Source organism: Caloenas nicobarica, chromosome Z (assembly GCF_036013445.1).
Source record: "Caloenas nicobarica isolate bCalNic1 chromosome Z, bCalNic1.hap1, whole genome shotgun sequence".
Classification (NCBI taxonomy): domain Eukaryota; kingdom Metazoa; phylum Chordata; class Aves; order Columbiformes; family Columbidae; genus Caloenas; species Caloenas nicobarica.
In genome coordinates this window covers 80743968-80762026 of record NC_088284.1, presented here as the reverse complement: position 1 = coordinate 80762026, position 18059 = coordinate 80743968, and the positions used below count along the sequence as shown (strand labels likewise).

Here is an 18059-nt window from a genome sequence, read left to right as displayed (position 1 = left end):
TTTAATATTAAAAAGCTAAACTGAATACAAGACACTGAAGAATGGAAGGATTTTTTTCTCTGTACTGGCTCAGTGGTCTTGATAATCCACCTGCTGATTAGCCTTGCATATAAAGAATGCTTAGGTATTTATTAAAAATTCTATTTTTAAATACTTCATAGGGCAGGATTAGTATAAATTTCAGTACACTACTTCCTTGTAACAGTAGATCAAACAGACATAATGAGTTGCAAAGGGAGCATTCCCTGTGTGGCTGTATCCATCATAACAATGAAAACCAGCAGCTGTTTTGAATATAAATCAGTATCTTAAATATTGAAAGAATCACAGGCACTGTGTTTTTTCATTTGAGAAGAAAAACACTTTGTATGGTTAGAAGGTAGTGTGCTGTCTTTTGTAATTGTTACAATTTTGAGTATATGGAATCTCTACTCCATGATTTCTGAAGGAGGATCCTTGAATAATAATGTGCTCCACAGGAGTCTTAACCAGTGTCGTATAACTTTCCATTGCCTTTTTTCCTCTGCATCTCAGAATTACCAGCTTTTTTCTTTTTAATTTTCCCCACTTCATCGCCCAAAGAGTTACTAATGGAAAATGACTCCAAATGTTGTTCAGCTGCTTGTCAGGTATCGCTGGTTAAGTATAATGGAGAACAGTAATTGTCAGGTGAATAATACAAGTAGGAATCATAGTCTTAATTGTTGTGTGAAGTTTCATTAATGACCACATCTGTAGGGTATTGGTCAACTTTTCTGGGCTATAAAAAGAATATTACATTAATGAATATGAAGTTGTGTACCATTTATTTTGAAGGTGTGTTACTGCCATAGTGTTTTTTATCATTCTTCAAATGACATTTTCTGCTTTTTTATGTCCTATTTAAAAGACTTATTTAAACTTTTATTTCAAGATTTAAATATTTAATTGCCCTTTTTAAAGAATTGCTCCATATTTTGCCTCTGTTCTTCATTCTTGTGAAGTTTTCACTTTCTGTATCCTTGTTCCAATGCATGCCTTGTGACAATGAGAGAGAGTAGTTTGCAGTTCAAATATTTTTCATCATCCTTTTCTCCTTTTATCTTTGCACACTCGCAGATTGATGAATATCTAAAGCAGGTTTTCTGCACTTGCTTATGGAATTCAGCTCCCACTGAAGTCAATGGGAGTCGTCTTACTGTTTTTCATGTTAGTAGTCTTGAAAATCTCATTGTTGCTTTTCAGTGTTCTTCTATTTATCTGGTAACTATTTTAGTGCAGTGTAACTTCAGTCATTGTGAACAACCTCCTGAATACCAGAATTATATAAACAGACAGAAATAATTCTGTGTTCTAAGAAATAAAAACAAGTCAGAAGCTTCACTGCAACAAGAATCTGAATTTTAATGGCAGAAAAGGAAATAGTTCTTAGTTTGGCTGACAAACTCTCTTTCATGTTTAACCCTTTTTCCTTAGTGTTGTCTTTTTGCCAGCAATATTCTCTTTGACAGACTTGTGTGGGTGGGATGATGAAGGGTTTTATACACACCTAAGTGTACAGGTACAAGCAGATATGCTCTTATGCAGTTCAGCTTTCCTAGAACAAGTTACCACCTGTTCCTCTTTTCCTTTGTCAATACACTTCAACTAGTCTTCGGTTCCCCAAACTGTTTTTTAATTTATTTGGCTTAAGTGTCTTTCTTCCGAAGGATTGGGAAGCTTTTCTAAGCAAGATAGCCCTTGCCAAATTGGAGAGAGGATAAACACATATCCAGGCAAGCCAGAAATTCTTCAGTGACCAGTTGGTTTAAAGATGCCTGTATGTGTACATTTCTAACAATTCTTTTAAATTTGTAATAGATAGACATAAGGTAATTATTCATTTACAGAATGAACAGCTATCGTTGACTGAAAAAACTATTTACTTAAATTTGTAAAGAAATACGAGCTTTTTCAATCAATGCTATTTTTGGATCTTTACTGGAATTTGAACATTCACATTTTTTTGAAGTCAATGAATTGGCAGCTAAGTATCTGCATAGTTCTTCGCATTTTTAACTAATAAAATATTTTCTATCAAAATGTTACTTCAAGTTGCTCAGCTATGTTCTTTTTTCAGGCCACTTCAGGAAGACAGGAGAAAATGGATGTTTTGTTGTGCATTTGTTAATGACCTTCATTCAAATTAACTGGGGCGTATCTTTGTTGCTGCTACTATTCAGACTAACTTGGATATGTCAAAGCTACAGAGTAATCAGTCATGGGGTCTCGGTTTTAAATATATATAAGCTGAAGCTGATACAAAATACTTTTTTTTTTTTTTTTTTTAGCTCTACCTTTATGAAAATGTTCAAATCTCTTGGTTTTGAGATTTTAAAGGCAAGGTGTATAGAGTTTATTAACTAAAAAATCCCAACTCCTGTATCCTATTAGTCGTAATGAGGAATTGCTTGCAACATAATTCTGTAGTGTAATTAACAGCAAATTGTAGTTTAAATGTTTGATTTGCTCTAGTACATTGCACAGAACAAGAATTTTGTCTTTTCTATTGTATTATTTCTTTGTCTGTGTAGGAAAGATTGTGGAAAAATTACTTTCCAACACTGGGGATTTTCATCATTACAGAACTACTTGTGGGACTTTCAGCATGCCAAGTTCAGATCTGGGAGATGTTGAATGACAAAGCAGAAGACTATTTCTCTGCTTTCACCCACTTTTTCTAGGTTGTGTGAAAGATAAGAAGAAGTTAGTATCTGCAATGTAGTTTGTTGTCTTGGATGAAAAAGCAGATACTCTGTTTTCTGTGTGACTCTCAGTCTTAAAGTCTCTTTTGCAGCAAAGTTTGCAAACAGAACATTTTCCACACATGATAAAAATAAAATAATGGAATAACTTTCACTTTTACCAATACCTTGGGGAAGAAATACAACCCCAACAAGCAAAATTCAGCCCCTCTTCTGCCCCTCAAAACTCCTTGTTTATGCAAAGTCTGTGGTATTTGCCATTTTCAGTTTTTGAACAGGTAGTGAATTCCTTCAAGTGTGCAACGGTTTGGATCTCTGTGATATATTACTGGCTGGTACTGAAGTTACTTTCTTTTGAAGAAATCCCAGCATCAGCTGATTCTTTAGCTCTGCAGTGCTTACTGACACAGAGTCATGGAACCCCCTATTAATCAGATTGTATTCTTTTGTAGTGTTTCTAATTTGAACTCTTACTTATCCATTACACCAGTTTTTAAGTTGTTTTAAGATGATGTCCATGAGCTCTGTGCAGCTGCCTGTTTAATGCTTCATTATGCCAGCAATTAAACTGCTGAACTTGGGAGCTCTTCGTGAAACGTTGTATTTTTGTCGCACCATTTTTCTTCATTCCCACTTGCCTGTCCTGAGCCAAGTTTTTGTGTCTTGTCAAGGACAATATCAGGACAGAGGGACTATGTCTCCTGTTCAGGATCTGCCAGACAGGCCTATGCTCAGTGGTACGTACGTTTCATTAAAATTGCACCTATTATTTCTTGTTGTCATTATCTTGTGTCTCTTGCAGCACAAGCATGCACACACAGTGTTCAAGCCATTGTAAGGAAGGCAGAAGATGTATCATGTTGCTTCTTGTGGCTGCTGCCTTTAGGACTATTTCTGCTTTTAGTGTGGGTTGTGTAGAAGTTGATTTCCTTCTGTATTTGTCATGTAGGCAACATTCCATGAAGAATGACTTTTTTTTTGTATATATATACATGAAAGGCCAATATTCTGCAAATGGAAAGATGCGTGGACCAGACTTCTACTTGGGACAGGAATCCTTTCCAGATGAGAGCTGAGAACCGAGTATTATCAAGGTTTTCTTAACATGAAAAGTACTGATGGTGGTGGATTCCAATATCATCTCTGTTACTCTTTGTTAACCTGTGTCACCAATTAGTGGCCTCCTACTCCAGAAGAATACACTTAAATACAGATAACTTTCCCTAGTCCGTTCCCATCAATACTTGGGCTCTTTTGCCTCAGCACTTCAAAGTGGACATCACAGTGACATCCTTCCTGCATCTGGACAGCAACCCTCCCTTGTGGAATGTGGAAAAAACCTTGTTTCCGCTACTGTGGTTCCTGACATGTTTAGATATTAGAGTAAAATATACTTAACTGTCTCTTTCTTTCCTCTTCGGAATTTCCTTGCCACTACTTGCCTTTTAAATAAATGAGCAATGGATGGTGCATTGACTTGTGAAAGTGGAAAAACAGCTCAGCTACATGTAAACTAGTGCTTTTTTTTTTTTTTTTTTTAATAGCACTTTTCTGGTAGGAGTTGAAGGTATCACTGAGGAGGTGGTTAGGAGAGGAATGTTGATGGTAAGATCTGCTCTGCCTAAGAAAAAAGACTGGTTATTTGATAACAACTATTCCAGATTCTGGAAGATTACTGGTTTTTTGAGAGGCATAATTATACTTTATAAAGTCATTTAGAATATGGTTCTGAGGGGTTACTGTAATGGTATAGTTATTCTAATTAACTTTTTCCAATATTGGTACGACCTTGTTTGCTGTATTTGATAACTTGAAAAATTGCTATTTTGAGAAGTGAAGGGCTTTCACTTGAACGACAGTGGCAAAGCTTTCTAATTGTGAATAAGCATCTGATATGCTGAAGAGAGCTTAAGTTTGGCTGTGGTTGTTCGGTTCAGGCAGGGCTGGTACTCGCACAGAAGCATGTTTTGCTTAGGTATTGCAAATGACCAGTGTTTTAAAATGCATATAGACCTGTGTTGATATATAGTCTTAAAAAAGAAAAGAACTCTAAATTGCTAATACTGATATTCTTTTACTTAAGATCTTATTTTTCTTTAGTTTACGGTGGTATCAGCATCCTACTGAAGAAGAACTACGGATTCTTGCAGGAAAACAAAGAGGAAAGAGCAAAAAAGATAGGTAAATACTTGTTTTATTTTATTTTTCTCCCCAGCTTGATCCATATAGTAACTTTGCTGTCTGACTTTTCTCTTTGTGTGAGTTACAAACTGCTAGTTGTCTATGACTGCCCTGCTTGCATTAATTATCACAGCTTTATACCGAACTGTGTTTAGTTTAACAGAGAACAGATTGTACAGGACTGGATGATTTCCAGTCCACAGAATTGGTCTATGAAATTGATAATTTGGTGTCAAGGACTTTTTTTAGTGAATGTATTCATTTGAATGAAAACTGAGGAAACAGATCTTCTGTAGGATTGAAGCTCTTCATCTTGAAGCAAGAGAAGCAAGATGTTGAGTATATTGGTTCAACGTAGGATTACTATGAGCCACCCCTCTTAAACACAGCTGTGATAAAGGTAAATGTGCCATAGGATGTATTAGGCGAGGTGTTTCTAGTAGAAGAGATAGTGAAATATTAATCGTCTTGGACAGGGCACCAGTGTAGAACTTAATCTATATTCCTGTGCACAGTTCTGATCACTCGCGTTCCAGAAAAATGGATTTGTACCTGAACAAAGGGCTGCCAGGATCATGCAGGAAAGAGAAAGTCTGCCTTACAAGAGGAGGCTAAAAGAGCTTGGCTTGTTTAACCCAGCAAATAGATGACTGAAAGGGATCGAATAGGTCTCTGTCAGTTTAAGGTGGAAACAGAATTCTGACATCCAGGCATGAAATTCTGGAACATTCTTCCTAGGAATACAACTGTGGCAAGAGCCAAGAGTGATCTTGAGGTGGTGGAGCTGGGTGTGTTGATGCAAGGTTTCTGAAATGGCTGTGTTTCAAACAAACAAAACCCTCTGGCTTTCTTTTTGGTGACGTAGGAAGTTTCCTTTAGTTGCTTTTCTTTTATTCCAGTATGAACTCTCTCTTATAATTCTTAACACTTCTGTTAATCCACAAACTGCACATATAATCTGTTAATTGCAATAATATTTTGTTTTTCTTTCGTAGTTCTTAAGCTACATTCCTAGCAACCTTATTTGCCACACTTTGGGTTAAAGAATTAAGTTGTTCCTTTAATATTAAATAACTTTACATGTTTGTTGCAATATTCTTTCAAATTCAGAAACTCATTTTATCTAAGAGTTTTCTTTAACAAATTGAGGCAAAATAATTGTGTATAGCATTACAATTTATAACTGTCTATAACTGTTACAATTTATAACATTTAACCAGTAATATTTATTCATATATAAAATTAACTTTAATTATGTTACTATAAGGTCTCCCATAGGAGCCTTAGACAGAGAACCACAATGACATTGCCAAATAAAAATTGTACATTGCTTTTTAGCTTTGTCAGTCTTGTCCCATCAAAACCATGTGTGTTTGCACTTTCACCAGAGCAATTACATGCTCTCAGCTGAGTGGAAGCACGGCATGTTAGTGTGTACTGACATATAAGCTTCAATTTTGTAGTCTTTGGAAAATTTACTGTGAAATTCAATAGGAACATGTATCACAAGTCACCTATGTATGCATTAAGTCTGTTCCATTACTAAATCTCTACATTTTATGTTTCAAACACGATACTATGTTTTCATGTCTGCACAATCAAATTTTGCTGGTGTGATTTAGTTATTATAAGATTGATATAATTATATTACTATGTTAACATGTAACCAAGAGAATACAGTTGTAATACAATAGTTGGAGATAGTTGTTTCTACTAGGGTAAATGTTAATCACTGGGATATATGAAAATTCAAAGAAACCAGGATGGTAATGTGGAAGCATAACTGATGGTTGCTTTGCTCTTTTAACAACAGAATGAATAATACACTTTTTTTTTAGTCAATAAATATACCTCTGTACTCTCTAAAGCAGCCAGAGGAGAGCTGTAGTTTAAAATAGGAATTGCTCCTGTTGAGTTCGTTTGGATGAACTTGCTGTTTTAGGTTGCACAAAATGGAGTGCAGTGCTCCTTTGAGCCAAGGAGATGTGGAACAGATAATGCAAGAGAAATAACTATATGTCTTTTCGATTATTTCCCTTAAGTCTTTTCAAGATAAAGAACTTGTTTTGTCAAGCCCATAGTCTTGCAAAATGTAGTACCTTCTCCTTACTTAAATACTTTTCCAATCTGAACTTATTAAAAGAGAAATGGCAAAAGGACATCCAAGGAAGTTTATTGAAAATTAGCCTTAGAAACAACTGTGGTGTGAAGTTTTAGTCCATTTTATTCAGTGCATGTTAGACTTCAGTATATTATGCTATAGGTTATAATAGCACATGACTATTAGGCAGATTTTCTATTTCAGAAACGTTTATGTTATATTAAATTGTTGGGCTAATGAGAAGGCCCATAGCTACTACAAATTACTTTGAATTAAAGCTGTCAATGATCCTGGATATGCTCTGATTGTATTGCTGGGACTTACACTAATTAAGTGTAGGAACACCAAATTTTGTTGAGCTGAAATGGCTTCAGTAATCCAAATGTGCATTTTGCTCAAGGTGGTGGTACTCCTGCATAGGAGAACATCAGAGCACATCTGGCTCAGGAAAGCACGCAGAAGATACTTGCAGATGCTCAAGTGGCTGTGCAGCGTTTGGGACTTCTTGTTTAGACTTGAGCACCTGAATTTTTTGGAGTGATGCTGTAGATTCCTATCCTCAGTTTTCAGTTTGCCCATTAAAATTCTTGTGCTTCAGGTGACACTAAGAATGAATATCACCAGGAAAAAAAAATTATTAATGCTTTCTACTTTTATTCTTATCTCACACATTTGCTGAGAGGACATCATTCCTTAAAAACAAGTTCACGAATGACTGAATTTTGACTGCATTTCTTTTTAATTGTAACGTCCCAAGAAATCATATTTCTATGGAAAATCTGCCTCTCCCTTTCTAATTTGAGATGGGCTATTCTAAACTGTGGCAGTTTACTCTTTCCTTCCAGCCATTTAGATTTTATAAGTTTTGGGTTTGGTTTGGTTTTTTTTTTACCCTAGCAAAACATTTTCTGATTTGCTTTCATGGTTTTTTTTTAATAGCGATAAAGTAAGTTTTACCTTTGTTGATAATGGTAATCTCTCAACCCAATTTCATGTAACTTGACTTTGTTCAGGTTTATTTAAGAGCATCCTATTTTCTTCAATTTAAAATCTAGTAGTGTGGCTTATTTTCAGGAAAGTGAAGATCACAACATTGGTATAATTTCAGAACTCCAGATGAAAATGCACCTTTTGCTCTGAAGATGTCGTTTTTATGGTCTATACATGTGTCTCTGCTGTGAAAAATTATTCCTTATGCATCCGTTAGTTCTAACCAGCAATTTGGAAAACATCGTCTAACTTCATATTATATGTATAAGACATCGTTTTGTTTATACTGTATTTCAAAGATGATTCAGTAGAACTGGAAGAGAGGAGTGATGGTGGCTACACTGAAGTCTTCCTCACAGGGAGGGGAAACTCAGGGTTTCCTGGTCTGGGACTGGCTGAGGGACTGTTTGGCAACAGAATGTGTCCAGTGTGTGCAGAAGGTGGATAGGGAGTAGCAAACTTACTACTGAGTTATACAAGGAGGCACCGAATAACATTGTAGGGTAGGTTTAAGGACTTCTCAGCTTGGGACACACGTTGTGGAACTTGGTGCCGCAAGGCACTCTACACATCTTAACAAATTTTTGATTCTTTCAGAAAGGGATGAGGCAAATTTTTCTGAGTTTTGAAGAATGGTGGTTTCATACCTGGCTCTGATTATCCCCACGTTGCTTAATGCTGGAGACCAGGAAGGGTTTAGCAGTGTGAGGATCAGCCTTTGGTTGCCTTATTCCTTCTATTTGTGTAAAACATGTGGCCACCTGTATGAGAGGAGCGAATGAATCTGTGTGTTACGCTTTTTGCAGCCTCTGTGTATCGCTGTTGTGCTCTGCAGAAATGGCTAAAACCTGGAACGCAGCTTTGAACCCTGGTGCTGTATCGTGATTTACCTACCCTTGTCTGTCTCCTCAAAGAGAGCGTGATGGATTATTTCTTTTCCAGACATACTGGATCTCTAGGATAGCTAGTAATAGTGTATACTTTCTTTTTCTTTTTTTTCTTATTTTCATAAGCAGAATGTGAATTGAAACAAGTCTGTAGTATTTTTATGCATACCCTTTTAGATTAGAAAACTATCTTTAAATTGTCTTTGCTTGATGGCTAGTAGGATGGATCTTTCAACAGTTTAGGTTAGTCTAGCTCATGTGGACTGAGCACCCTGTTCTGACAAAAAGGCCTAATGCTTCTTTTGGAAATTAGTTTAAAATTTTTTTCCATATCATCTATCTTCTGAGATAGATTACTGCTTCTTATTTCCATTGAATGTTCATTGAATTACCACTGCCAAGTCTGTCTGTCTCTTTTTACTTACTTTCAGTTGAGAGACTTTAACACTCCTGTCTTTCAGCATCCTGGTCTAGACCTCAATTAAAAAGTCTTAGTTTAATTTTGATTTTCTTCAGGGTATTTGTATGGTGGAGTGGATACATTCTGCTCTGTAGCTATACTTGTATCACTAACCTTTTGGGACTGTGGGAACTTAGAACACCCTGTAGCTCCCTGAACAGAGAAAACTGGTGATCTGAAGTAAATATTGGCCACTGGATCTTGCCCTTCTATATGCTCAGGGTGCAGCATATAGAGGCCATTTAAACCAATTCCACAGTAAGTATGTCAGAGCCTTGCAAGGTAAAGCTAGGAATGGTTGACCTTCCTCCTGCTTTCTCAAGATTTGAACTTGAATTAATGCTTTTAGCTAGACAGATTGTAATGTTTGTATTTGGCAAAAAGGTGGTCTGCGCTCTACTTAAATTTGAAATTGTGTTGAAAAAGTTCGTTTTGTTGTAGCCATCTGTGTATTATCTATTTATTTATTTATTTTTTCAGAAAATATAATGGTCATATTGAAAACAAACCCTTAACCATTCCAAAAGACATTGATCTTCATCTGGAAACAAAATCTGTGACTGAAAGGGACACTATTGGTAAGAATAAGTGGATGCATATAATAGTATATTATTGCAAATATATTTTTATTCTATCACGTTTATTTGCAATGAATGCTGGAAAATGGTTTTTTGATAGACAATGAATAGAAGTACAACTGATAATGAAGTTAAATGAGAAGGCAAGAATTAGGGCTAAGTCTTCTTTGTTGTTCCATGGGTGACATCGTAATAGCAGGTGGGATCCAGCATAAAGCCTGTCTATTGTTGCATCAGGCATCCACAGAAATATGAGACAACACTGGAAGGATCACATCGTAGTCTATTTGAAATAGAGATCATAGCTTTTTACAACAAAATGACAGCTGGCAGATGTTGAAACATGTATTTTCTGCTCATCTAAAATAGGAAATGTGCTGTAGCTTTGAAACCTAGACCTTTCAACTGCATTTCTGGAACACTGAGGTAAAATGCCTAGAAACTGAAAGTGACAGTGCAGAAATAAGCAGCATGAAGTGTTTTGGAATTTGCTATTTTTTTAAGTGGTAATTTTTGACTCCTTACTCATAAACAGTCACTCTTTTGCAGAAAACTCATATATGAATACGTATGTATGTGTGATATGTATTTTTTTCCTTTCTACATTTTTGTATGCATAAATACAGAAGAAAAGAAAGAAAGCATAGTCTTATGCAGGAGACTTCTCAAATTATCAGAGACAGCGTACAAAATCCCTTTTACAGAAACACTAAGTCTTTGAAGCTGGCACATAAATAAAGCATTCACAAGTTTCAATTAGTGTTATTGGCTAGAAATTATAGCACTTAAGTGTCTTCTTAATTATTTATAGATACTGATATAGTGTAGAGTTTAACTGTCTTTAAAAAGTTATGTGTACAGACTTTTGTTAGATCTAACCAGACAGTCGTTTCAAAATAAGTAAAGGACTTGGAAGTTTGAGTTTGACCAGTTTCATGTTTAACACCAAGTGGCCCATAGTCAACAAATGCTCTGTAAAGTTTTGTGACTTTTTAAGCCCGTAGATGTAGGGAAGGTGTTTGGGAGGGTCAGGCTGCACTTCATTGTCACAAATTGTTCTTCGCAGTTCCTGTCACCTATGGGAACTCCATAAATCACCCAGCCTGCACTGTGATCCTCAGAGTTTTTATGATGGAATTTACACAATGATTTATTGTCTTGAAGAACAAACCATCAGTATCTTTCTTTTTTTTTTCTTTTAAGAAAAAGAGGAAGCAATTATTTGTAATTTTTTAAATGATTACCAGTGAGCTGTTCATCTTTAATAGAAAGTCAAAACTCTTACCTGGATTTGTAGCTACACTCAATTGGAAAATCATTTTCTGTTGTGATGCTGAGATCTAAATTGAGTACACTTTTTGAATTTGGAATGTTAATGTATGACATAAAGTAGTAAAATCTTGTAGCCATATAAATTTGAGTAGTAATCAAGGATGGAATGACAGAAGTGAAGTTCAGGTTGCTGAGTGGGAAGAAATGTGGCTTTTTTTGCTGTTGTTGCTCCATTCTATGTATGTCAGTAACTGCTTTAAATATCACACCTATAACATCCTCAAACTTGTATTTTTCAGCGTTGCATTACTTTCCAGAATATCAGTGGTTGGTGGATTTCACCGTTGCAGCTACAATTGTGTATGTGGTGACGGAAGCCTATTACAGTATTGTGAAGCCCTCACAAGAAATGAATATCAGCATCGTCTGGTGCCTGCTCGTCTTGGCTTTTGCAGTGTATCTTTTTCTGTTTTCTTAAATCACTCCATTCCACAGTTTACATCATTCTGCAAGTCTTATAAAGCTCTGTGTTGTTGGTTGGTAGTATACACAAAGATTTAGCATTTGGAAAACGGATTGTGTAAGCTAGTGCCATTTTTGGGTAATGTATATGCTGTACATGCTCTTTGTATTTGCTGATATCAATAGCTTGTGAACATTAATACCAGACTATTTATGGAAAAAGTATATGGATATGAACATAGAGTTAGTGCTCATCTGTAGTATTTAGTGGTACTATTATAAATTAAATTGGCTTTACCCAGTTTAGCATTCAGAAATAGATTTTTGTACAGAAGATGTTTACAACTTTTGTAGACGTGTTCAATTAACTGCACACTTTTTGGGTTCAATATGTTTAGTCTGGTGCTTCCTGAACAAAATAGTATAGTGATGTGTATATTAATTTATTGCAAAGATACAAGCATGAATTTATAACTTTAAAGTACATTCAAGACACTCTTACGAAGTTAACAGAAAATATAATCTGTAGACAGTTGTAGGAGCTGACGTGGTGTGTTTTCAAAGTTATTTGGAAAGCTGAACTCTCCTCTGGAAGTGAGAGAAACAGAAGCAGAGTATTTAGGTAATGGGCAATATCGAACCATAAAAAGAAGCAACTGTTTTGTTTGTTTTTACTGGAGGAGGCTGTACCAGACATGAATGCCTGCACGGCAATTAACTGCTTTCCACGTACTGATCCAGATGTACACATTAGAGAGGAAAGTTGCCTTTTAAAGACATGAGAGGTGATAAAGCAGTGGAATTGAATAAGGGCCTGGAAGAGTGCAGGTTATGGAAAGGTGAGTTAGAAAATGAATCTCTGCAATTCCTCTGTTTCCTCGACAGCTGACAACCAGAAAGTGCTAAGTTAGGTTTGGTACAGCACTTGAATATTCAAAGTTGATTCCTCTGTAAAAATGTCTGTTCTTCAACAGAGATTCTTACTGTATTGTAGGTTTGTGTGTGGGGTGGTTTTTTTGTGTGTGTGTGTTAGCAGTAGGTAGTGGTGGTATGTAAAACCCTTGAGCTCTAATGTTTGCTTATATTTGGCTAACCGTTCTGGATATGCTTAATGCTTGTCTGTGCTTGATAATTCTTAAAATGTGTGCCGCCTTTATGAAAAGGACAGGGATTCTTCTAAGTAGCCTGAAGTATAAATAATATCCAGAATTTTCCTTGTAATGAGTAAGACCTTGCTAGAAGAGGGAGTCAACTCATTATGGAAAAAAAAAGACTGTCTGTAGCTTGCTTCTAGAGCAAATATTTCTTTGTCTTGTCAGTGGACAGATCCACAGTCCAAAATATGTTTTTTTCTAGTCTACTGGGTAGTGGCAGGAGGGTTTTGATGATGATATAGCTATGGTCTTGCACAGCCTGTATTTTATTTGGTTGGGTAACTCAGGAATTCTGGTTTTATCTTGGCAGAGAGAAGGAGAGAGAGGCAGCTGCTGCTTAAGAAATCAGAAATTAAAGCCAACACCTTTGACTCCCATTTTGAGGATGAGGAGGAGGTTAACAGAGCTAATGGAAAAGCAAGTTTGAAATACTAAAGCCACAATGTGCTCTTAAATTTATTGGTGGCAACACCCCACTTGCTTCATCTTTCAAATCTTGGGTGTAGCCAGCTTAAATAATAATACAGTGATTGCAATTCTAGGTGCAACGAGAGTTGTGAATTATATTTTGTAGGAAAGCCCACTGCAGTAATTCTTTCTTACAGTGGTATTTAAATAAAATCTTAATCACTGCTTTCATTTGGCCATCAATTCAGGGCAAAACCAAATGTAGAAATTAAAAAAAGATTAAGCTGCCTGGCAGTGCAAGCTTTCTGGCTCAGTGGTGTGAATGTGCAAGTAGTTATTAGGGTCTTTTTTTGATGGTTTCTTTCTCACCTGCCATTTAAATATGAATTAAGCCTAAACTAACGTTTCTAGTTTTATCCTAATCTGGCTGAAGCGCTTGAGATCTAATTGCACATTTGCAGCTGGAGGAGACTGAAACAGATCTAGTATTCCCTGCATGTTAGAAGCACATTAGCTGTATTTTCTTGCTAGCATTCTGACATTACTGAAAGGAAAGTAGGATCAGATAGAATAGTATTAAAAGTGAAAGATCATGTGCTAAAAGCTAAATTTTATTTAACAAGCTGTGAAGAGTTAATTACATGCTTTAGCATTTTTGTACCTAAGCAAGTGTTGGCTAAGAGACCAATGTTGTTTTGAGTTTTTGCTAATAGGCAGTATGTTGTGGAAAGAAAATCCTCCAGGACTTCTGTTTGTTGATGTGAGCAAAAGGTTAGAGAAGTTAAAAGTTTAAAATTCGTGGTGCACATATGCCAATTTGGGAAAGCATAGAAAAGAATGGTCTGATATATAGGACCAAACCTTCAGAAATAAATGAAATCTGGGAAATAAGAAACCTGTATACGAGTGAGTGTAAACTTTTTTTTTTTAATGTGTAGTCAAACATTAGAGCCTAAATTCAAGGTTTTTAATTAATCACTTCAAAAACAATTGTACCTTTTTGGATAGTTTGAGAGAGAGAATACAATAGAAAATATAATTACTTAATCCAATAGTAGGTAGCTGAACAATTGTTTATTAAGTATACAAAGAAAACAAATGGTCAGAACTAGGTTTCTGCCATTTTGTACAACTTCTATTTCCTTTTCTTTTTTCTGTGGCATTAAATAGACCTTGTTTTTTATTGGAGGCTTCTGCACAGAGTAGGTGATTTTGTAGAAATCCTTGTGAAGTCGCTTCTTCCTATTATTGAATAGGGCTTTGCTTAATTACTGGTACAGTTCCTGGGCTGATGGGATGAAGATGTGTGATGCTGTGCAGTCTGAGGGGTTTGTGGCAACGCAGGAGGCTGCAGTACCAGAAAGCACAGTCTAAACTTTATATTAAACATCTCCATAAATGTGTTAACATAACTTATTCTGGGCATGACAGCTTTTTGGGTGAATGGGGCTGGTGCAAAGAGTGGTATACAGAGATATTGATAACACAATCCTTGTGATCACTGGAACCTGGGCAGTTTCAGAAGAAAACTGGTTCATTCCTGTGTTATGACATCAGGCTTCTGGGATGCTGAAAATACTTTAAAATTTGTACAACTATTTACTAATTCAGTCTGTCAAGACCAGAAACAATTCATAATGTAAGTTTTGGAAAAAACTGATTGCCTCCATATTTTCAATTGAAAGCAGTCAACGTGATATGTCAATAACTAATTCTAGAACAATTTGGTGGTTTGGTGGCAGATGTTTCTTCTATTTTATGACGTGTTAAGAGGTCATGGGTTGTACTGAGGATTTGGCTGACTGAAGGACCAAAAAAAGCTTTGAGAAATTGGAAGTGATGACTGGAAATCTTCTCAGCCATGTCTTCCAAAAATAAATGTTTTCATAGAGCCATGGACTCATAGAACAGTTTGAGTTGGAAAGGACCTTCCCAGATCCCCCAGTGCCACCCCTGCCATGAGCAGGGACATCTTCACCAGCTCAGGGTGCTCAGAGCCCCATCCAGCCTGGCCTGGGATGTCTCCAGGGATGGGGCATCCACCACCTCTCTGGCCAACCTGGGCCAGGCTCTCACCATCCTTAGGGCCAACAATTTCTTCCTCATGTCTGGCCTGAATCTCCCCTCCTTTACCCTAAAACTATCACCCCTTGTCCTGTCACAACAGGCTCTGCTAAAAAGTCTGTCCCCATCTTTCTTATTGGCCCCTCTTAAGTACAGAAAGTGCAGTAACCCACTATTAGCAGTTTTTAATGTTTGTGGTGTTCCAAAAGCAGATCTAGTCTATACATTTGTATGTTAACAGAAATTTTGTCTAAAAGGAGTACTACGTGAACTGAGTATTTGAGTTCCAATGTTGGAGTATGTTTGCGTTACACTGGTGTTAGCTGTGCTCCCACAACTAAAGCTTTAAACACGTTTCACCCACTCAAATGTTTGTGCATCAGCAGGTACGTGGGTGACAGATGCCACATTCCCCTGCCAGACTGGATGGATGCTCAGGTGTTTCTTGGAGGCAGCGTTTAGAAGACCTCCTGCACCACCTGCTCCGTGTTTAGTGTTTTTTGAAAGGCTGCAGGATACTATGTTGGTTGTTCACTTTTCATGGTGATCACCTGTACTTGCTGAACGGTTTCCAGTGCCTGAAGAGGGGTAAAAAAGAAAAAAAAATCTAGCAAAGCAAAGATGTTGAGGTTTTTTAATGACAGATTGTTATTCAGGACCTGCTGATTGTGAATTTTTGCTTAAAAATTAGTTTTGCAATTTTTCTTGAAAAACTAATGTTTGAAAACTCATTGTGGTGTAGGCCACAATATTTGAATTACTATTTTTTATTATTCTTTACATATTGCTGCAGATAGTAGCTATTCACAGATTGATGATTGCTATTATTTTTAAATTTGGAAAGGTGTCTTCTGTCAGAACAGACATTCAAAATTAGTAAACTGAGTTACTGATCACAATTTTAAATGTAGCAGTTGCAGCCAGGTTACTTGCCAAGGACTGGGTTCGTAAAATAACTAAATGCTTCATTGGCGAGGGGAAGAATGTGCATGAGCATAGAGAAAGATAGCCAACACTAAGGGATGATCCATCTTAATAGTAGTGTGTGCCTGATTTAAATTCTTATACTTTAAAGCTATATAAAGTTGATCACTAAGAACTGAATAAGTCAGCTCACTGAACTTTTTGTCTATAAACCTTTAAGTAGTGTTGTACACAATCATTTCTGTTGCAAAGGCAAGGTATTTATGAAAATTAATGTGGTATAGCAGAAGTAAGGTAATTATCATCTGGGGAGCGGTCTGTTATCTGAAAAGGTTTCAATAAATTGATTTAATTGGTAGAATAATAGATTTCAATATCTGCATTTGGAAAATATCAACGGCATAGCAAAGGAAGGTGACAGTATTTTCTTAACTTGAGTAAAGGTTGATCTAGGGAAACTCAGTCATCAAATACCTTACAATAACCTCTAAGCCTTAAATGATAATTTTTTTCTACATACAGGCGATTAGAAATAATACAAAGAAGTGTATTTGGTGTTCACTTGTGAATCAAGAAGTTTAATGAATTTTAATAGAAACAGAAGATGGAACTTCTATCTTCAACCACCTGTATAAATACCAGTGGACTGTATAATTAAACAATTCCATAATTGCAGCAACTTAAAGATAAAATTATTTTTGTAAAATTGTATACCATAAATTCTACAGGCACATCACCTTTTGAGACAAAAAAGAAAGTAATAAAAGGTGGAGTGGGGGAGTGGGAAATCTATTAACTTAGCACTATGTCCTCCCCAGTTATTTCTTCAGTAGGTCAAGCAGCGAAAGGAAGTGATGAACCGAGCCATAACGCTTTGATTTTTCTCCAACCCTAAAATAGGCAGCAGTGGTGATTATTCCATTAACAGAGGCTTTCAGTCAAAGATAGTTTGCATAATCATTACCATAGGGTTCTGAATCTGCACTGCAATTGGAAATTACTTTCACTATATTTCTTTTTCCTGGTTGCATTTTCCACATCCTTTAGGCACAATCCATGGTTGAAAACATGAAGTATCTAGGGGGTTAAAAATCTGTTTATAGGTTAGGTCTGTTGATCACAAACTGTCATGAAGTCCTTTGTAACTTAAAGATTTGAAATTAATGTGCTTTCAATTTGTGATCAATGTCCTTAGCTATAAGAAGCCACTTAGTTTAAGAATGTAGCATTAGAGAAACAATGCTTTCCAGAACACAGTCTATATGACCTATTATATAACTCTTTTTAGGATTATTTAAGTCTTCCTTTAGATAAATCGGTTCTTTCTGTGAAGTATGAAGGTAGCTTAAGTTGATTACTGTGAATTTTGTGATTATTTGTTGTGCTTAGGCCACTTCATTGCATGCATATGAGTTACCATTCTGCATAGACATGGAATACAGCAAAGTGAATGTTAGACTTGTGCTGCATAATGAAGTGCGATATTGCATAATCATATGGTTTCCTGAGAGATTAAATGATGACTGTTAAAATGTTTTACTGAATAGATACTCTAAAACGTGTTTTCATGTAACCTACATCTCAAAATACTTCCAGTATTAAAAAAGTGCAAACATGAATGAATATGTTATTGCATAGTGGAAAAAAAAAGAGTACAGTTTACACTTAAAATCTTTTTCCTTTTCCTTTTTAGTTTTTCAAAGCATGTAATGTCTGGAATGACCTCCAAGTAGTTTATTTGATATTACCTGCCATTTGAAAAAAAAAAAAAAAACCAATTATAATGGGCTGCAGCTCATAGTAATAAGAGTCGACGATATGAAATGAAAAAATTATCCTAATCTACCATTTAACT

General features: G+C 36.1%; 1 protein-coding gene across 2 annotated transcripts in view; it reads left to right on the top strand.

The window, feature by feature from the left end:
* The window catches only part of TMEM161B (transmembrane protein 161B), a 44039-nt gene that overhangs the window by 11314 nt on the left and 14666 nt on the right, over nucleotides 1-18059 (top strand). For both annotated transcript variants that reach the window (XM_065656117.1, XM_065656116.1), the window contains exons 3-5: nucleotides 4824-4904; nucleotides 9823-9920; nucleotides 11492-11648. In XM_065656117.1, coding sequence (XP_065512189.1) covers nucleotides 4824-4904; nucleotides 9823-9920; nucleotides 11492-11648 — 336 coding nt within the window. The remainder of the gene's footprint in view (nucleotides 1-4823; nucleotides 4905-9822; nucleotides 9921-11491; nucleotides 11649-18059) is intronic.